At 39.0% G+C, this 22,838-nt stretch overlaps 1 protein-coding gene across 4 annotated transcripts in view; it reads left to right on the forward strand.

The window, feature by feature from the left end:
- The window catches only part of AFMID (arylformamidase), a 153,354-nt gene that overhangs the window by 101,627 nt on the left and 28,889 nt on the right, over positions 1 to 22,838 (forward strand). For all 4 annotated transcript variants that reach the window (XM_085882283.1, XM_085882284.1, XM_085882285.1 and 1 more), the window contains 4 exons: positions 2,230 to 2,278; positions 12,420 to 12,505; positions 17,574 to 17,646; positions 22,656 to 22,759. In XM_085882283.1, coding sequence (XP_085738409.1) covers positions 2,230 to 2,278; positions 12,420 to 12,505; positions 17,574 to 17,646; positions 22,656 to 22,759 — 312 coding nt within the window. The remainder of the gene's footprint in view (positions 1 to 2,229; positions 2,279 to 12,419; positions 12,506 to 17,573; positions 17,647 to 22,655; positions 22,760 to 22,838) is intronic.

A 22,838-nucleotide genomic window follows, 5' to 3' on the forward strand; every position in this document is an offset into this window, starting at 1 on the left:
TATCGATTCTTGCCAAGCTATACAAACTGTGTTTGGCTGCTTCGGTGTTTCCTTCATCCTGGAAAGTGGCTTCTGTTGTCCCCATTTTCAATGGTGCTGGTTAGCATTCTGAGCCAAGAAACGATCAGCCTGCATTCTATAATAAGTAAGCTATTTGAATGCTTTATCAATGAACAATTTCTCAGCCTTCTGGGGGACAATGAACTTCTCACTGAATGCCAGTGTCTTTCACCATTCCCGCTCTACTGGTAATCTGCTATTCTTAATTACGGATCATTTCAACAGGGCATTATAGCTCAAGGGTGAAGCTCGATTAGTTGCTTTGGATATCTCAAAAGCCTTTGATAAAGCATGGCACAAGGGTCTGCTCCACAAGCTTCAGTTGTATGGTGTATCTGGTGTGATGCATTCAATCAATTCGAATTTCCTTCCAAATCGCAAGATGAAGGTGGTACTTGAGGGTCAATCTTCTCCTACTTACTCCATCAATTCTGGTGTTCCACAGAGCAGGGCTCTGTCCTTGGTCCCACTATGCTCCTTGTTTATATCAATGATCTTCCTGATGATGTTCTGTTTCAGCTCGCCATGTATGCTAATGATGACTCACTTTACTGTACATCTGCTGATTCACTCAACACCACTCATAATGAGGTTGGAGTCTCACTGGACAATGATTTAGAGAATGCTTTGAAGTGGGGGCATGGCTGACTGGTAACCTACAATGCAAAGAAAACTAAATTGTTGTCCATGTTTCACTGTAGAAACAGGTCTTTCCCTTCTGTGCACATGGGTTCTTCAACTTTAACAGAATCATCTGAGCTTTGGCTTCTTGTCTGGACATCTCCTCCTACCTGTCCACAAAATTTCATCCAGATCTGTCCAAAACTTTTTGAGATATCCTGCACACATACAAACAAATGAAATTGCTCGTTGAACAAGGAATTGCCGGAATAACTTTGTCATATCTTCATGATCTCTGAAAAAACAAAAACCTGGAAATCAATTTGGTTCTTATAAGTCGATAGTGCTGCTGTTTAATGAGTTATACCACATGGTTTGGTCATGATCATAACTTGGAAGTCAATCGGACTTGAAATGGCGTTTTTATTGCAATTTGAAATTTTTGACCCGACCCCCTGACATTCGACCCCCGACTGCTAAGAAGGGTGTTGGTGTGACACCCCAATGAGACATGGTTGGATGCAGAATTTGAAGATGCACATTTTGGATTTGGTTTGAAGTCGAGACGACCATTTTAGCGGACGTTATTGCGAAAATAACAATTTCGGTTTTTCGGTGACCTTGACCTTTGACCTAGATTCACCAAAAACGACAAGTGTCTAAGTTGGACCATGGCCGACGTCTGTACCCAGTTTGGTCATGATCGCTGAAACGATGTGGCTGCTACAGGGTAAACAAACACACAAACAAACAGACAGACAGACACACAGAATGACACACACAACCGACCAACAAAATTGCCGAAATCCGGCGGATTCCGACAATTAACAAACAGACAAAGCGGTGAAAACATTAACTTCTCCAACTTCGGTGGCGGAGGTAAAAATTCAAACTGGTGAGAATGAAGGGAAGCATACAGACAAATTCGAACGAAATTATACCTGCGTGCATTGGGACTCTGTGGCCACTGCTAGTTTTGCAACCAGTGAATTTTGATTTGTGCATGTTTTTTTTACTGATTTATCACTATTGTTTGCTCGTCATCACAAAGAAGAAATAATTGCCGATAGCCACAATGGCGATGCTCGAGAATGCTTATTTGCAACGTTTGTTTTAGTGAGATGTATAAAATAACATTATTTCCCCTCCTTGTCACTTTCATTTACCATCATTGACACTTTAATTTTGCAATTGATTTTCACGTCAACATCTGATCTCTGGGAGCACAAAACAAATTCATAACATTATTTTTTGGCAATAAGTGTGTGGTTGACTAAAATTAACACTGGGTTGGAAGCAGTAAACATGTACTGCTGGGAGCATGCTAGGCAACACTTCGTTATCCATACACCACCCAAATAAAGGGAGGGTTTTCCATGGAACTCTGTTCCGCAGGTCCCTGCTCGTTGATCAAAATGTGGCAATATTGGTAGAATGTGAATACTTTTTCAGGCTACTGTATATATTGCTATTTTCTATCGTATGTGTGTGTGTTTTTTAATACAATAATTTCTAATTGCTTTTTTTTCTCTCATTCCTTTGCACCAGATCCTCCTGTACTCATTTACATCCATGGCGGTTATTGGCAATTGTTGAGGTACGAAGTTTGCTGCTGGAGTTTTTGTTGTTTTGTGAAATTTAAGAAGACTTCGTCAACAGGAAGTTTCACTCTGCTACTCAGTTGTGTCTGTTTGCTTGTCTATCTGGCCGATCACTCCAAAACGTGAAACTTGTTGAGTCGAGGAAGAACTGATTACATTTCAGAGCAATTCTGGGATTGCATCATGAATGCCTCAGCAGCGTAGTGAAGGAATTAAAAATCAGACCAAAAATGTGAGCACACCGAAGAGAAAAAATGCAAATGCTACAATGTCAAGCAAAAACAGCGCTGAACCTTCTTCTTGGAGAAACTGACGTTTTTGTAATGATCTTTGAGGGAAAGATGCATTAAATAAACATCTTTTGGACAAAGTTAGCTCTGTCATTGCATCGCAAGGTGCTGCCATTTTTTGTCTGAATCGCAACGATGGTGTAAAGTTTTTTTGAATAAGTACTGCTAAACTGAAGATTTTTGGAAATGAGGCGATTTGTGCTCTGCAGTGTTCAAGTACATAATTCAGCTGAAAAATAGAAGGGCACTCGGTAGAGTGCATACCTCCGCCACGTAATGCCTGATCCACGAGCGCATAATCGGGCCCAATACAATTTTGAAATGTCATGCTATATGTCGTTTTTGGCCCTATCTCTCAATGGTGAAGAATCACTTTTAAAAATTGTAGTAGTCAGATTCGGATCCGTATCTTCACCAAAATCTAATCAGTTCGTCCTTGTCACACACCGAACTTGTCGACAAAATTTCATCCGGATCTGTCTCCAACTTTTTGAGGTATGCTGCGCACAAACAAACAAACTGACAGAAAGGAGTGAAAACATAACCTCCTTCACTTTTGGTGGTGGAGGTAAAAATATAAATTTTAAAGGCTGTAGGAAAAAAAAACCCCTATTTATTCGGAAGTTTACCACTCATGATGCCCCCACCCCCTTTTACACCACCTTATATAACACTTTAAATTCGTTATCCATGCCTGTTATTTGTGTCCTTTATGACGTCCCTAAAAACTACGTTTCCTGTTTGGAATGATTTTCAATTTTGTTTGATTGCCAGATTGGCAGACAGACTGAAGCAAATGTTTTACCACAAGTGCGCATGCATGCTCAGGACGAGACGCCATACAATTTGCCAAATTCAGAGCCAAAGTACAGCTGAACTGCAGGTTCGTGTTACGATTCGAGTTCGACAGTGTTGAAAATATAAAATTTAATTGAAATGAAAGAGTTCCTTGGGACCGTATAAATAAATTGATGGACAAACAGAATGAACCAATTGCTTAACCCAGTTTTGCACTATGCACAGGTGGTAATGACTTGTACAAATGGAATTACAAATACCACAAAGATTGATTATACCCAAGCGGCATGTTTGGAAGGAGTTTTTTTTTAATCTTTTGAATATTCCAAACAAATTTAAAAATGTATTCACTGCCACTGCCGTTTTAGCTCTCTCCAGCATTTATTTATTTGCATTACTTTTTCGTGAACATAAAACAATATGTGACGAGTCAAAGCAGCTGAGCTTCTGACTCTGACTGGCATCGGGCCTTGCTTGCAGACTGTTCATTCAATAGCACAAACATTTGCATTCAAATTATCATCAGATGTCTCACAATAAACAAACACGACATTGTTCATTTTTTGTGCATCATGACCTAAAAATCTTTGATATGAAACATTTGTAATCTCAGTCATTGTTTTTCCAACAGGGTTTGAATTAAATGTTTATCCTGAACTCTTTTCCACCGACTCGGTCTTCATCTACAGCTTGATGGAGTACCTATCCTCCCTCTGGGCTGGCACCCCTCCCTGCCTCACACCTTGCTCAGCTTAACACCATAGAAACCAAAACCTTCAACATCATTGGAATCTCTCGTGATGAGGCCGAGCCGATGAGCCGATCAATTTCACATTGCACACAGGATGGTGGTCTCTTTGTCTTCTACCATGTCATTTCGGTCTTGTACCATCTGCCCTTTCCATGCTCTGTCTCTCCCCCTCCCCCTCTCACCCCAAGCAGGTTTCTGCAGGGAGCATGGGATTTTCCAGTAACCCACTTCTGGTGAAACTCTCAAAATCCAGAATCACTGCTCACCTCCACTCATTCGTTCCTCTTGTTTTTTTCCTGCCCGTGGAACCAACTTCCTCAGTCTCTGCAATCTTATTCTTCCCTCCAGGGCTTCAAGACAGCTGTTCACGACGATCTCAGATCACCCCCCCCCCCATCCATAACCATTATCTTTTCGACCCTGTTAACCCTGCCCAAGCATACCTCTTTCCAAGTTTCCAGTTTTTCCTTCCTGAGAGTTTACAGCTGCACCCATCTTGTTCTCACCCCCTGTGTCCTCCCCAAACCCTCATTCTTCCCCACATCTCTTATTTTTCCAAGTCTCCATCCACTTCATCCCTCAACCTTGCTCGTGATGTTTCACCCCCCCCCTTCTCTTTCTACTGTTCCTTTTGTTCTGTTACATCCTGATCCTTTTTATGTTATAGCTCCTCCACCAGCCTCGACTTTGCAAACAAAAATAATCTGTTCTACAGGGTGTCCCCTAAAAACTTGGAGACTTTTAAATGCTCGTCATTATTCTTCTTGCATTTAATCCCATGATTACTAGGCTGACATAAGCAAGAGCAACTGAAAACGTTTTATAATGAGGAGATTTGGTGATACAATATTTTAAAATAATAATAATAGGGGAATTACAAGGAAACACAAGGAAATCTAACGTAGGTGGAGGCCATTCAGCCCATCGTGCCTGCGCTAACACCACACTAATTTATCTACACAAGGTCCAAGGAAGAAAATACAAAAAAAATGTTAGTAATTAATGAATTTTTTGTTATCTTGCCAAAACGAAGTTTTTGCAAGATATGTTAAGGCCCGGTCACACCTTGACGTTTTAGCCAACGTATGCCGATTTTTGAATTTTTTTTCTAAAACGCTGGCACACGTTGAATACGTTATGGGTAAGTTTTGATAACATTGAGAGCACGCTGAAAAACACTGCCATACGTCGTTGTACGTTGGCTTTAAACGTTGTACTTTTTGGTTGTCCTCAAATTTTTTCATGCTTGAAATTTCACGACGTATGCCGGCGTATAACTCACACGTTCCGCTACGCTGGCCACAAGTTGTATGCACGATCTGTGATCGTTGACAGATGTCAACACATGCTACTTGTAAGTTAATCATAAGTTGAGACACGCCGAGGTAATGTTTAGCGTACCCGAAACTTATTTCTAACCTATGATTAACGTGTTGTCGGCACGTTACGCGATCGTTGCCACACATCGACAGACGTTACTTTTATGTTACTCATAGGCTGAAAGACGTCGGTATAATGGATCGTCCTTGCGTCAGCGTCCACGGCCACGGCCAGGACACTTATTTGCAGCATTCTTCAAACTTTTCTTCGGCATGACGAGGATGTTCACACTTCGATGTCTAGCTTGGCTATGATTCCAATTGTCCATCGGCAGCGTCTATTTAAAATAGTCGAGTTTGAGCGTTTTAACATGTTCAGAAGAAACGCTTCAAATTTCAAAACCCCAGCGTCAAAAAACAAAGGCGAGTGACAGCAATTTAAATCGTTCATTGTAAACAATGAAAATAGCTGAGTGGTACCGTTTAAAAGTCGTTGAGTGTAAAAAAAATCCAATTGTTGAGCGCAAGCATCTACTTTCAATAGTGGAGATGCAGCCATTTAAATCGTTGAGTTTATCATTTAAATCATTAAATCGTTAAACGCAAGGACGATCCATCATAACCCACACCCTCCCCCTCACACTCACATACTACTGCCAACATGAACAAACTACTACTAATACTAATACTGATACTGATACTGATACTGATACTGATACTGTTACTGCTGACATGGACCTCGACTCAAAAAGGAACTCGAAAACACTGTTGGGTTCCCCTATTATGAACACCATTTTTATATACCAATTCCCAAAACCGCTGGGAACACGTCTTTATATGGCAATTGTAAGTTAGAAACACGTTAATTTTTTTTTTTGTCGACCGGAAGACGTCATTGGAATACGTCTACATACGTCGATGTGTGTTGGGACTACGTAAAGAATTGGTTCAAAGCACGTCAAACATAAGTTAGAAATAAGTTTTGCGTAAAAAAGACATTACCGCGACGTGTTTCGACTTATGAGTAGCTTATAAGTAGCGTTTGTGGACGTGTGTAAGCGTCCACATATCGTGTGTAAAACTTATCCCCATCGCATGCGGAACGTGTGTCATACGCCGAGTATGTCGTCAAATTTTGAACATGTTTAAAATTTCTTGACGTACTCTACTTACTACGACGTATGATAGCGTACTTTAGCGTTCTACTCACGTATACCAAACTTACTCATACCGTATTTGACGTGCCCCAACGTTTTAGACACATTTTTCTTAGGTCGGCATACGTTGGCAAGATCGCCAAGGTGTGACCGCGATGTTGACACTTCCATTTCTACGGCAGTTATGATTCGAATCGTTGTGCGTCAGCCTTTTAATAGGCTACGTCACGACATCGTCGGCGATGCGTGCAACGCGCTATGCCGAAGTTAGACTATCGTTGGGCATCGGTTGTGTAGGCCGACAACAGGTTCAGCATTCGTTGGTATAAGTTATCTATAACACAACGAAACGTTCTGTGTCCGTTACCAATGCGTTATACATAAGACCAAGTCGCTATGAATACGTTCGAATCTTTAAAAAACACATCAAAAGTTCAACGTAAGCCAGCGTTTTACATACATTTTAATACGTTGCCATCGCTGGCTAAAACGTCAAGGTGTGACCGGGCCTTTAGTGAGCTTGTATGTTTTTTTTTTTTTGTCTGTAATCACGTATAAAAAATTCTGCAGAGCACATTTATCATTGGAAATTTTTGTAACCTCACATATCAGAGGCCTATAGAGGTCCCTTTCAGCGCACAAAATTTTGAAGGTCAAGGTCAAAGGTCAAGGTCACTTTGTCGCAAATCAGGGGAGTCGACGAAACCCTTATTTTTGAGTAATTTTAATCGAATCGTCTCCAAACTTTATGGGAATGTAGTATATGGTCTGGCGCTCAGCTGATTAGTTTTTGGTGGCGATTGGCCTTGACCTTCATGGTTAGTGCCTGAGGTCAAACATATTTGACCCCAAGGTCAAATTTTCAAGTTTTAGGAACCATATCGTATAGTACCTCAAATTGAACACCTCGATGAGTGCTTTCTAGATATGTCAGGCTTGAGACATTATGACATCATTTGGTGACGTTATGAGGAAAACGCATATTTTTCATGGTTACTCTGTAGAACGATTCTCATCGTAGGCAGATATTCCTCAAGGAGTCGCTCCTGGTGGATAGCAGCTCTGTTCACCTCAGTGTGACCTTAAAGAAGTCACACGTGGTCACCTTTTGGCAAGATACAGGTCACCCTGCGGGTGACATTGGTTTTATTTGTTTGTTTGTTTGTTTGTTTGTTTGTTAATTATTTATTTATTTTATTTTATTGAATTGTCAATATTCCTTTATGAACACTTTTGTATCACAACCCATCTATAATTAATCTGTCACCCTGGTGTTTTGCAGGCATGGTGAGGCATCACTGTGTGCACCGTCCCTCTCCCTCACATGGACTTTAAACTGGGTGTCCTGTCTGCCAGCATTAGTTTGTGGACGTGAAATATCCCACTGTGTTCATCCCGAAGAGGAGGCCAATTATCGCTGGCACCAGGGCCAAATTTGCAAATTCCTGCTTCTAACCTATAACATATCAGCGATGATGCAACCAGCAGTCATGTGTTTCATAGGAACAAATACATCGATTATGAGCACTTTGTTGTTCCCTTCACCGAGACATTTTTATTAGTTGATCAAGCTTGGAAAAAAGAAAATAGTATAATCAAAGCCCTTTTGAATTCCTCTTCTAACGAGGCCAGTCTCATGAATCCGGGTCGTTGTTATCTTTAAAAACTGTATAACCTTTTATGAGACATCCCAAGGAGCAGTAACAATTGGCACAGGCATTAGGAATCCTACTACGTTTGATTCCTTGCTCATTGGTTTGCTGTGTTCTTTTTGTTTTCCTTTTTTTGTTGTATACATTGACGAGGCTCCTATAAGAGCAAACACACAGAACATATAACGAGGGGAGCAGAAGACAAGAGGGGTGTGAGAGGGTAGCACAAAACGGTGAGGAACGAAACATTCGGGGATCTGTGGAAGGGAGAGAGATGGGGTGGGGTACACGGGGTAAACAAGATGGACACTACAGGGACTTTCAGGAAGGAAAGCAGGGAATTTGAAGGAGGTGGGTTTGGGGTGGATCCAAATTGATGATTGTAAATCAAGCCATTGGAGAAAAGGAAGGATTTAATGTTCGAAGCGATGATGGGTTCCATAACCTTGCTTATGAATGTGAGAAAGCTGATTGTTCTGTAGTTGTAAGGATCTGTTTTTACACCTTTTTTATGCAGAGCAGTAATGTTAGCTGATTTCCAAGCAGATGGCAGAAGACCTTGAGCAAATGAGAGGGTGAATGGAATGGAGAGAGGGTGAGCAAGAGCAGAAGAGCAGGTGTTTTTAGGACACGTGGGCTGATGTCGTCTGGACTGGTTGCGGAATCAGAGTCGAGGTTTGACAGCAAAATCTCCACCTTGTCGGAAGAAAAGGACACGGAGAATAAGAACGGCAGAGTGTGACTGGGTAAGGTGGGTACCGAAAACGATCGGTTTGGAACACAAGATTTAGAAGCAAACATGGAGTTTGGGCATTCAGCCTTTTCACGTGCAGTGTCAGCTGGGCTGCCATTCGAGGTAAGGGAGGGGATGGAGGGGAACATACACCAGAAACAGACTGAACTCAATGCCACCAGGATTTGAAGGAGGTAGACAGGTTTGAAAGATGAAGGAAAGTTTGAAGGAGGTAGAAAGCAGAGCCTGGTGTTGGCGCAGTGGTTAGGGCAGTGGCTTGGGATGCAAGAGGTCCTGAGTTCAAGCCCCGTTGGGCCACTGAATTAATACACCAGGGGGTTGACTCAGCCTGTCATCCTTCCGAAGTCGGCGAAATGAGTAACAGTATACTGGGCCGGTGTATACCCCGGTTAAAATAGGTGTACCTTATCCCTGTGTCGTAAGAGGCGACCAGGGTTGCGTCAGGAAGGGCATCCGGCATAAAACATGTGCCAAGTCACTATGCAGATCATACGGATGATCCGCAGTGGCGACCCCTCACGGGAGCAGCCGAAAGAAGAAGAAGAAGAAGAAGAAGAAGAAGAAGAAGACAGGTTTGAAAGTTCAGGCTTGAGATTAGAAAGATGTTGTTTTCTGCCTCTCCTGAGGGTAGATACACACTTGTTCTGAGCTTTGTGGAAGGAACTGAGATTACCCTCAGTTGGGTTTGCTTTCCATAAGGTGAATGCAAGTTGTTTCAGGACAACTTCCTCGCCACAAGCTTCAGTGAACCAAGGGTGGGAGGAAGGGTAGGCCAACTGAAGACGAGATGGGATAAATCTGTGCACGAGAGAGAGCAAGTTTTTTTTTGAAAGAATTCCAGATAAGTTGATGTCAGAGAAAGCAGAAATGGGAGACCAGTCTATAAGTTTGATGGCTGCTTGAAGTCCCTGCCAGTCGGCCTGAGTGAAATGCCAGACTCGACATTACTGAGATGGTTCTCTAATAACAGCCAGAGAGATGTCTACTTTGACAAGGATGTGGTCAGATGAACCAATTGGAGCGGAGGAAGAGCAGCAGATATTTTCAGGGAAATTGGTCAAAATCAGATCCAGAAGAGATGGAGTACCGTTGGTTCAGATCCGCGTAGGGAAGTTGACCGATTGTGTCAGTTCCATTGAGTCACAGAAGTCTTTTGCTGAAGAGCCATGGCAGGTGAGGGAGGTACCCACTCCCAACCAACTGGTATGGTGGCAATTGAAGTCACCACATATGAGGAAAAGAGAGTTGGGATGAGAGGATAGAAGTTGGTCCAAATTTTTGGCGAGCGAGATGTAAATGGAGTCATCACGTTTGGTGGATGGTACAACAAACATGTAAACATGAGGTGAGGTATTCCTGGGGGTGTGGGGGAGTGAGGGCAGTGCATGGAGAGTGAGGAATAGTTTTTGATGAAGAGAGCAACTCCTCCACCAGGATGAGGATCAGGTCTGTCATACCGGAGGAAGGAGTAACCAGGGAGAGATACCAGGGAGTCAGAGACGTCTTGGGGGAGGAAAGTTTATGTTAAGTTGATCATGTCTGGTTTGTCAGTGGCAATCTGTATGGAAAGATGTCAGGTTTGAGTGAAGGCCCTGGATGTTTGAGGTCCACACTGTTAAGGAGGAGGGAGGGGAGGAGGCTTTGTCTGCAGGGGAGGGGAGCAGTGGGGGTGGACAGGACGAGGGAGGAGCAGGTGAAGTAGGGAAAGTTGACGGAGTAGGCACATTGCAAAAGAGCTAGGGGAGAGGGCCGGATGAGGAGGAGAAAGGCTCAGTGGTGATGGGATGAGGCACAATGGGGAGTAATAAGAGAGGGGGAGAGGGAAATTGGAGGTGGAGGGATGAGATGGAAGAGAGAGGGCAGGGGAAGGAGGAGGCTTTGTGGATGTGAGGGGGGCAACTTTGAGAAGGGGGAGTGAGGGGGAGATTGAAGGGAGAGGAGGAGTTGAGGGAGAACGGTGAGGGGGGAGTTTTTGAGAAAGGTGAGAGGGAAGGTTGAAGGGGGAAGAGTGTGAAGGTTGCTTTGAGAGGGAGGGGAGACGATAAGAGCAGGCATGGCCAAGGGGCACGAGTGTGATGGGAGAAGTGGGGAGAGCAGAAGGATGAGCCTTAGTAGTGGTATGGTGAAGAAGGGAGCAGGCAAGAGGAGGTACAATATTTGAGGGGTTGGGAAGAGGGGAGGTGTGAGAGGAAAGAAAGAGCATGTTTGGCATGTTGAGGAGTGGACTGATTGAGAGAGGGAGATATCTGTTCGGTTAGAATGAAGCCCAAAGATATTAGAACACCACACAGTTTGGGACGTCATAGGAGGAATTGATACTGAAAGCAGAAGACAGCGAAGAGGTGCTAAGAGCGGAGGTAGGATGAGGAGCAAGATGGAAGGGGTAAAGAGGGGGTATAACAGGTGATAAGAGGTTAGGAGGAAGTATATGCAAGGAGGTGGGGTGAATTGGCACTGAAGTTGGACGAAAAAAGGACGATTGATGGAACACGAACATGCATTGCAAACTGGGATTAAAAAAATTGTTAAGTCAGAGATGCTATTGAAGACATTATGTGAGGGATGCAATTTAGGAGAATTAAGAGAATGGAGAAAAAAAAAACGTTGTAACATGGGATGAAGGAAAGGTCAAATTGAAAAGAAGAAGGATGATGATGATGATGATGATGATGATGATGATGATGATGATGATGATGATGATGATGCAATGCAGAAAGCCACAAGTGTGAAAGAGGAAGTTGAAACATTTTAAGAGCTGTTTTTAAAAAATAAAGATTAGGTAAAATAGGTAAAGGAAAGGTTGAAGAAAATTACCGTGAAGGTGTATGGTGAATGTGGGTCAGCAAACGTAGAAGGAAGATGGAAGATTGGCTGAAAAGGGAGGAAGAAGAGACTATACAGGAAGTCAAGTGATTTTGTGGGGTATAAAAGTGAGGAGAAGGTTTTTTTGGTTGTATTTTTTATATTTTAAGACATGAAATAGAGGGTATAGTTGAGAGGGATAGAAGGAGGTTGGAGGGAAAAGTGGAGAAAATAAAAGTTGATGATAATGAGAAAATACAAATAAACATGATCGTGCGCATGAACGAGAAGACGGGTCGGCCTCAGGGAAACCCAATATGACAAACTGATGAATACACACCAAATTAGCATAAGTTTTGAAACAAAACCGAACTAGGAACACACAGTAAACATGGAGGCAACAAAATAAACAGTCAAAACGTGACAAACAATGACTGCAAACTTATCTTTGACAAAATCAGCAGAGGTCCCTGGAGTGAACCAACCGTCGCTCAAAAACCGGAACTGAATACTTTGAATATTTTTATTCCTTTTTTTGCTCTTAAATTCCTTGCACTCATTTCTTTCTACCTTTGCCCCTTCCCAACTCGCTCTCCCCCAACCTCTGTCACCAGCAAGGATCTCTCTGGTTTTATGGTACCTCCTCTGGTGGACTTGGGAATTGTTGTCGTGGCACCAGAATACACCATGGCACCAAAAGGTTTTGATATTCTTCTCTTTCTGTCATCCTCACTTCTCACCGTCTCCCCTTCTCACCCCTTATCGTCCTCTCTCACTCCTTACCACCCTCTTTCACTACTTCTCATCCTTTATCATCCTCTCTCACCCCTTAGCACTCTCTTTTACCTTCACCCTATTTTACTCTCACTCTCATCCCGACCCTCACCCTCACCCTCACACTCTATTACCCTCTTATCCTCATTCTTACTTTCTTTCTCACCCTCGCCCTCACTCTTCATGTCAACCTCTCTCAGTTGACTTTTTACTATTGCAAAAGGTTTATAATCAACAACCAAAGGACATAAACTCATTTTGTGATTTAGACTTTTTGAAAGAAACGACTTTAAACAGATTGAGAGGTGAGGATGTTTGCCATCTTTGTTTGGATTCCATGTGGTGTTTTTTATGTATTAAATATTTCATGAGTTGGTGTATTTTTAATATCTTGACCACCACCACCACCTCGTCCTCCTCCACCTCCTCCTCCTGGTTGCATCATTAGCTGAGGGTGCGGCTGTGCCGCTGATGCAATGCCCCCGTTACAAGTACACTGGTACTCATTTCGCTGACCTCAGAAGGATGACAGGCTGAGTCAACCCCACCTGGTGTTGATTTAAGAGCCGACAGGGGCTCAAATTCAGGACCTCAAGATCCCAAGCCAGCCACCCTAACCACTAAGCCAACACCAGGCTTATATCCTATTTTTTTTAATCTGAAATAAAAATAAACAGAAGTTCAAAAACAGAGAAAATGCTTTTTGTATACAAAGTCGAGGCCTGTGAAAGAGTTAGAATGACAAATGGCCCTGAATATAACAGCACAAGAAGAACCATTGTGGAAAGGGGGGAAACACACCAACAGCAGGGTTGAGGGATGCATGGAGGAAGAATAGGTGTCAGGAAGAATGAGATGAAAAGGGGGGGGGCGGAGGAGGACGAAGGGGATGAACAAGCTGGATACAAGCTTAAGCACTGCAAGAAGAGGAAGGGAAAACTGGGGTGAAACCGAAATGGAACACAAAGCAAAGGTGAGGGAGAGGGGAGAAAGCACAATAACCTGGAAAGGAAGGGGTGGGTTTGGGGGGATTGGTTAATGAAGGGAAAAAAGATGATGAGTATATGGATGGAGAATGACCTGAGGTTTTGGGTTGAACTGCCATCTTGAAGCTCTAGAGGGAAGAGTGAGATTGAACAGACTGAGGAAGTTGGCTCCACAGGTGAGAGTAAAGAAGAACAAATGAGTAGGCATGAGCACTTGAGCTTAGATTCTGGGGTTTCACCAGAAGTGTGTTGCACAAGCACCAACCCAAGGGGTGGGGGGTTGCAGTACTCCATTGATGTGCAGATAAAGGCAATGGATGTGCCAAGGTAAGACTTTTGACGACAGTGGATGCCCCCAGTCGGCGGCTTGCTTTGGAGGCCAACTTAGATACATGGTTTTTCCCCAAGAAGGATCATGGCTGATGGTGAGGCCCAAATGTTTCAGTGAATGAACTTCTTCAAGATGTTCGAAAGGAAGTAGGTGGGGTGGGGGGGGTGCCAGATGGTCCTTTTGGAGAGATAGAGTAAAAGTATGAGATTTGTCGGGGTTGAAAGACATATTCCAACTATTGGACCAGCTCCCGATTTAAACAAGGTCTCCAGAGGGGTAAGAGGCTGCTGTCTGCTTATCTGAAGAATGAGAGATGGTACGGCAGAGGTGGGAATCATCATCAGTGATATGCAGGATCTCACTGATGAATATCTGAAAGATCATTGATGAAGATGAGGAACAGGACTGGGCCCAAAACACTGCCCTGGGCTTGAAAGGGAGAGGAGATGAGAGGATCCTGTTTGAGAGCCATGCACTGACTTCAAGAGTGGAGGAAGTCAGTTATCCATGAGAGGAGGTGGACTTGGAGAGGTGGCCATAAGCAGAGAGCTTGGAGAGCAATGCGGGATGCTATACTGTGTCAAATGCTTGATATACAGTATGTCCAGGGAAATGGCCCAGATCTCTTGTCTGATATTGAGGGCCTCCATCCATTGTTGGAAGAGCTGAAGTAGCATGTCCAGCATTGAGTTACTGGGTCTGAATCCCAGCTGAAGGTCTGAGATCAGGCCATTGGAGAAATTTATGAAAAAAAAAGAGTTCAACTTTGTCATGCAACAAATATGATTGCTCTTTTTAACCAACCCTCATGTGGGGTACCAATGCAAATATCATGCGTGTTACTCGTTATAATGCTTTTCACTCCTTGCTTTCATTTCGTAGTTTTTCTTTTCCATTAAATGCTCATATTATGGCATTACAAGCAGAAGAAGCCATGGTATAAATACCACAATATAACAAAAAAATAAAAAGAAGCCTTTTATTCTTGTGCTTGTGGAAACAGCTCAAAAATGGGTTATATATATTTATTAACAGGAAAAATATATATATTTATACATACAGCGAAACATGTGGAGTGTGACGAGCACTCCCCCGATCCCCATTGGACATAGTCCTACACCAAAGCATCACCTCCAACACAGAGGCCTCGACCCAGTGACTCTGTCCTGTCAAACGGTTCATATTGGTACCTTGGTTCATTATACACAATGAAAGTACTGATCCTCGGTTCATATTGGTACCTCAGTTCATTTGACACAATGAAAGTACTGATCCTCAGTTCCAACTAGATTACAAAATTTCCCTACCCAGAGAGGGGGACACCCCCTCCCAGATCCTCCCCCCCATGCTCCAGATGCTCCTCCCTCACCCCCTCCGATAACCCCTGTTTCAAGACCCCCACCACTCCTCACTCTCCCAGACCCCCATCCCCCCCTCCCCCCCATTGGTTGCTTCGCTCCCTCACATGACAGATACTTTCCATCCATCTGCTTTTTCTTCTCTCAATGCTGGCAACTATGCAAACAGCTTAGTCTGCACAGATTGGGTTTTGGACTATTAGCGTCCAGACGGATATCCCGCCGCGTCCGGTGTGGTGATCGCTCGGGCTCGAGCCACCATTTGGGTGTCAGGTGTGAGGTAGGATCAGCATGTTGCGTAGCCAGCTTAGACGTTCCACCAAAGCATGGTGGTGCCTGCCTCAGCGACTTCCTTTACACACATCATTAAAAGTAAATAATGACAGATTTTTTTTCACAATGTCGTGAGATTCACGGAATTACTCGGACAAAGACCCTTATAATGACATGAGTTTTCTGGTGTAATTCCTGGTCGAGTTTTTAAAGATTAAATAGTCAGAAACAGACTGCTGCCTCTATCACTGCCAAAAGTAAAAAACAACGCGTGTTTGAAGCAAAAACATGTTCGCTACCGATGTGCAAATATAATACATCGTGGTTCTATAGCTCGGATAGATTCCAATTGCATTTAACAAATGTGTGAGCATGATCAGCTCCAACCTTTTGATATTTGATGATCCTTTTAAAAGTCACATTGGTCATTTTACACTGAAGGAAAAACTTATATGGAGGGCATGGTAATTGTGAATATGACCGCTCCGAATAACTCATTGGCTTTGCATAAGACCAAAATGGTGGTAAATGACGTCTTGAATGGGAGGAAGGAATGTTACACACAAACAGATGGACGAACCAGTGTATTATATAGATAGGTGTATAAGAGTAGTGTCAAATTCCAAGATAATCATATTTCTTAACAACAAAGATGATGCAGCATATTTCTTAACAGAAAATTAAATAAAAAGTTGGGAGCGATCGAAGCAGCGGTCAGCATCATAACACCACCCAGGTTCAATTTTTTTGGTCCGACTTGAAAAACATTGTCATTTTCTCGTCAGTTTGGATTAATTTGTAGCAACGTTTGCTTTATAATTTTTCTCTCTGAGGAATGTTTCCGTTATTCATTGTGGGACAGAGAGAGAGAGAGAGAGAGAGAGAGAGAGAGAGAGAGAGAGAGAGAGAGAGAGAGAGAGAGAGAGAGAGAGAGAGACAGAGATGGCATGAGTCTATTGTGTAGATATTAGATCTTTTCATTCCACATCTATCATTATTACATCTTTTAATTTCACCTGTATCATTATTACATCTTTTTTATTTCACCTCCATCATAATTACATCTTTTAATTTCACCTCCATCATTATTACATCTTTTCATTTCACCTGTATCATTATTACATCTTTTCATTTCACCTGCATCATTATTACATCTTTTAATTTCACCTCCATCATTATTACATCTTTTAATTTCACCTCCATCATTATTACATCTTTTCATTTCACCTCCATCATTATTACATCTTTTAATTTCACCTCCATCAATATTACATCTTTTAATTTCACCTGTATCATTATTATATCTTTTCATTTCACCTGTATCATTATTACATCTTTTCATTTCACCTGTATCATTATTATGACAGCCCTGGCTGGTTGGGTGTGACATTCGAATGAAGGTTACGTCAGCAAGAATTTTTCATTTGTTCAGCGTTCCAACGATAACTTGCCTACTCTTCATGAAAGACACTGTGGGATCTTTAAGTCTTACCAGCTAATGCCGACAGATGGGACACATGGCTTAACGTCCATCTGAGGGACGGCACGCTTTGTGATGCAACTCCCTGCATGTGAAGTACCAATCAGACAGTTTTATAGTCAGGTCGGGAATCAAACCCAGACTAGACAGTTCAGAGACAAGTATGCTTTCTTTGAGCCATCCTGTGGGACACCTTGGTGGGTGATGGTGATCATGTAATTTACATTGCACCTGACGAAAGGGAAGTTTGTGATAGTGTGTAGCTCTTTTGAAGCGTGTATCTAATTTTCAAGGAAGGGGTGGGGGAGGAGACCCAAAAGTTTCGCATTGAGGACCTTGCTTGAAGGTTATCTGAGAGAACTTGAAGGAAATCAGAAAATTCCATGAAAAATGCTTTTTATCAACTTTGTGAAAGGCAGAGCTGCCTTATGCTGGATATTTTGATTTCATTAGAATATATTAGAGAGTTTTAATGAAAGCAAAGAGAAAGCTGTGATTATGGTTACATGCTATCCATCGTTTTGATACCTGCGGTTAACGTTCCCTTGCGTTTGATCCCCCGTCAGGTGACTTGGACCAAATGGTCGCCGAGATGCGGAAAGCCGTGGCCTTTGTGGCCAAACAGTACTCTCAGTTCAGGTATTTCTGCTGATGCTGCTGAACACTCAGTAGTTTGCACTTTTTTTTTCATTTAAAAAAAAGGGGGAAATAAAGGAAGCATGTCACAAACATACGAGTTTACATCACTCGCTTTACGCTTTTGGAAGCTATTAACCTTGTATAGTTATACAAACATATAATTCTGGTATCCCCTTCACTACCCCATGTAGTACCTGCCCCATACACACTGCCATTTTTATTTGCCACCTCGTTTCTCTTCTCTTGCACTTCCTCTACAACAAAACCCTCCCTTTCCTTTCTTCTTTCCCTCAGTTTTAGTTTTATTTTTCTCAATTCACCTTCATCCCCAACCCCCGCTTCACCCATCTCATTATTAAACGTACATAATATGTAGATTGACACTTTGAGCAGGAAAGAGCCCAAATATTACTCAAGGAGCAGTTTCTTCGAGTTATACATAGACCGGATGTTTTGGGTTTTGTCAACTTTTTACCAAAATTTTTTTGGCTTGTATGTTATGTTATTTTTAATGGAAGAGTTGTTGATTTAGATGTTATGTTATTTTTAATGGAAGAGTTGTTGATTTAGATGTTATGTTATTTTTAATGGAAGAGTTGTTGATATAGATGTTATGTTATTTTTAATAGAATAGTTGTTGATTTATATGTTATGTTATTTTTAATGGAAGAGTTGTTGATTTATATGTTATGTTATTTTTAATGGAAGAGTTGTTGATATAGATGTTATGTTATTTTTAATAGAATAGTTGTTGATTTATATGTTATGTTATTTTTAATGGAGGAGTTGTTGATTTATATGTTATGTAATTTTTAATGTAAGAGTTGTTGATTTATATGTTATGTTATTTTTAATAGAATAGTTTGTGATTTATATTTTATGTTTTTTTTAATAGAATAGTTGTTGATTTATATGTTATGTTATTTTTAATAGAAAAGTTGTTGATTTATATGTTATGTTATTTTTAATAGAATAGTTGTTGATTTATATGTTATGTTATTTTTAATAAAATAGTTCTTGATTTATATGTTATGTTATTTTTAATGGAGGAGTTGTTGATTTATATGTTATGTTATTTTTAATGGAAGAGTTGTTGATTTATATGTTATGTTATTTATAATTGAATAGTTGTTGATTTATATGTTATGTTATTTTTCAGAGAATAGTTTGTGATTTATATTTTATGTTATTTTTAATAGAATAGTTGTTGATTTATATTTTATGTTATTTTTAATAGAATAGTTGTTGATTAATATGTTATGTTATTTTTAATAGAATAGTTGTTGATTAATATGTTATGTTATTTTTAATAGAATAGTTGTTGATTAATATGTTATGTTATTTTTAATGGAAGAGTTATTGATTTAGATTTTATGTTATTTTTAATGGAGGAGTTGTTGATTTAGATGTTATGTTATTTTTAATGTAAGAGTTGTTGATTTATATGTTATGTTATTTTTAATAGAATAGTTGTTGATTAATATGTCATGTTATTTTTAATGGAAGAGTTATTGATTTAGATTTTATGTTATTTTTAATGGAGGAGTTGTTGATTTAGATGTTATGTTATTTTTAATGTAAGAGTTGTTGATTATATGTTATGTTATTTTTAATAGAATAGTTGTTGATTTATATGTTGTTATTTTTAATAGAATAGTTGTTGATTTATATGTTGTTATTTTTAATAGAATAGTTGTTGACTTATATGTTATGTTATTTTTAATGGAGGAGTTGTTGATTTATATGTTTTATTTTTAATGTAAGAGTTGTTGATTTATGTGTTGTGTTATTTTTAATAGAATAGTTGTTGATTTATATGTTATGTTATTTTTAATAGAATAGTTGTTGATTTATATGTTATGTTATTTTTAATAGAATAGTTGTTGATTTATATGTTGTGTTATTTTTAATCGAATAGTTGTTGATTAATATGTTATGTTATTTTTAATAGAATAGTTGTTGATTTATATGTTATGTTATTTTTAATAGAATAGTTGTTGATTTATTTGTCATGTTATTTTTAATAGAATAGTTGCTGATTTATATGTTATGTTATTTTTAATAGAATCGTTTGTGATTTATATGTTATGTTATTTTTAATAGAATAGTTGTTGATTAATATGTTATGTTATTTTTAATAGAATAGTTGTTGATTTATATTTTATGTTATTTTTAATAGAATAGTTGTTGATTAATATGTTATGTTATTTTTAATAGAATAGTTGTTGATATATATGTTATGTTATTTTTAATAGAATAGTTGTTGATTTATATGTTATGTTATTTTTAATAGAATAGTTGTTGATTTATATGTTATGTTATTTTTAATAGAATAGTTGTTGATTTATATGTGATGTTATTTTTAATAGAATAGTTGTTGATTTATAAGTTATGTTATTTTTAATAGAATAGTTGTTGATTTATATGTTATGTTATGTTATTTTTAATAGAATAGTTTGTCATTTATATGTTATGTTATTTTTAATAGAATAGTTTGTCATTTATATGTTATGTTATTTTTAATAGAATAGTTGTTGATTTATATGTTATGTTATTTTTAATAGAATAGTTGTTGATTTATATGTTATGTTATTTTTAATAGAATAGTTGTTGATTTATATGTTATGTTATTTTTAATCGAATAGTTGTTGATTAATATGTTATGTTATTTTTAATGGAGGAGTTGTTGATTTATATGTTTTATTTTTAATGTATGAGTTGTTGATTTATATGTTACGTTATTTTTAATAGAATAGTTGTTGATTTATATGTTATGTTATTTTTAATAGAATATTTGTTTATTTATATATTATGTTATTTTTAATAGAATAGTTGTTGATTAATATGTTATATTATTTTTAATAGAATAGTTGTTCATTTATATGTTATGTTATTTTTAATAGAATAGTTGGTGAGTTATATGTTATGTTATTTTTAATATAATAGTTGTTGATTAATATGTTATGTTATTTTTAATAGAATAGTTGTTGATTTATATGTTATGTTATTTTTAATAGAATAGTTGTTGTTTTATTTGTTATGTTATTTTTAATAGAATAGTTGTTGATTTATATGTTATGTTATTTTTAATAGAATCGTTTGAGATTTATATGTTATGTTATTTTTAATAGAATAGTTGTTGATTTATATGTTATGTTATTTTTAATAGAATAGTTGTTGATTTATATTTTATGTTATTTTTAATAGAATAGTTGTTGATTAATATGTTATGTTATTTTTAATAGAATAGTTGTTGATTTATATGTTGTGTTATTTTTAATAGAATAGTTGTTGATTTATATGTTTTGTTATTTTTAATAGAATAGTTGTTGATTTATATGTTATGTTATTTTTAATAGAATAGTTTGTTCTTTATATGTTATGTTATTTTTAATAGAATAGTTGTTAATTTATATGTTATGTTATTTTTAATAGAATAGTTTGTCATTGATATGTTATGTTACTTTTAATAGAATAGTTTGTCATTTATATGTTATGTTATTTTTAATAGAATAGTTTGTGATTTATATGTTATGTTATTTTTCATAGAATAGTTGTTGATTTATATGTTATGTTATTTTTAATGGAAGAGTTGTTGATTTAGATGTTATGTTATTTTTAATAGAATAGTTTGTTATTTATATGTTATGTTATTTTTAATAGAATAGTTGTTGATTAATATGTTATGTTATTTTTAAGAGAATAGTTTGTGATTTATATGTTATGTTATTTTTAATAGAATAGTTTGTGATTTATATGTTATGTTATTTTTAATAGAATAGTTGTTGATGGTCCATTAGACAGTCAATATGACTCTTTTGGAAAACATCTGTGGTTTTATGATGATGATCATCATTATTATTAATGTTTCAGTAATCGATGAACAATGTGATCTAATGAGGCTGATGGACTATGAGATGTAGTGAGGCCTCTAGGAGGGATGTTATAACGATTGCATATGATGTTAGCATGACACAGCCTGCAGAAAAATTATGATAGTTGATAAAATGAAGAACTAGTCTTGCTGGTGAAGTCTAGTGTCAATCTGCGTTGGTGGACAGGTAGAACAATGGATGAAATCAAGAGAATGTTGATAGAGGTATGCTAAGTGCCCTGGGAAGCAAGGGGAAGCTGACGTTTTGGACGTTAACCCTTCCTCAGAGCAAAAATATGTGAACACTTCATCCTTTTTGCTTTGACGAAGGGTTAACGTCTGAAACGCCAGCTTCCTCTTGCTCCCCATAATGGTTAGCATACCTCAATCAATTTTCTTTTGATTTCATCACATAATCGTTTGAATAATAGTATTTCAAACATACAGGTAGTGGACAAAAAAATGTAAACACCCGGGTAAATGAGGGACACCAAGGAATGACTTCCACACAGATGTGGCCAATGTGTTAATTAAGCAAATAACATACGAGCATGCTTCGGGTCATGTATAAAAATGCTGCACAGGCATGGTTGCCTATAATTATGGCGAGCATGGCTGCAAGAGGAGACCCCTCAATGCCCCCATCCACAGAGCACGTGTAGTCGCCCAATGGTTTGATGAGCATGACACCGATGTTATCCATATGTCATGGCATTCTCAGTCAGCAAGTCTGAACCCAACAGAGTATTTATGGGATATTTTGGAATGATGCCTGAGACAGTGTTTTCCACCTCCATCAAACAGGTGTGAGTTGATTGACTTTCTCGTGTGAGAGTGGTGCCGCATCCCTCCTGCAGAATTCCAGACGCTGGTGGACTCGATGCCACAGTGCATACAGGCCGTACTGGCCACACCACACCCTATTCAGTAACTTTACATTTGTGTTTCCATTTTTTTTGTCCACTACCTGTAGATTATCCTGACAAATGTCAAATCTACTCGGATCCGGAAAAGATACAGGCTAATCATTGTATAATGCTATGACAGGAAATCTACTTTTCAATAGTGGGTTATTCAAGCTTATTCTTTAGTAGTAGTGCTCATGAAACTGATTGCTGTACTTTTTGGTGCCCAGTGGTATCTACCTGTGTGGCCATTCTGCTGGGGCTCACCTCGTGGCTATGGTCCTCGCCACCGACTGGTCCCAACCAGAATACGGAATTCAACCGAATATCCGCGGTAAGGGGTTTTTGCTAGGAAGTTCCAGGTGTGCCACATTTCTCTGCTTCCTGGCTCACAATTGGTTCATATTGGGCTG

Source organism: Eptatretus burgeri, chromosome 5 (genome assembly GCF_056783735.1).
Source record: "Eptatretus burgeri isolate ZD-2024b chromosome 5, Ebu_testis_v1, whole genome shotgun sequence".
Lineage (NCBI taxonomy): Eukaryota > Metazoa > Chordata > Myxini > Myxiniformes > Myxinidae > Eptatretus > Eptatretus burgeri.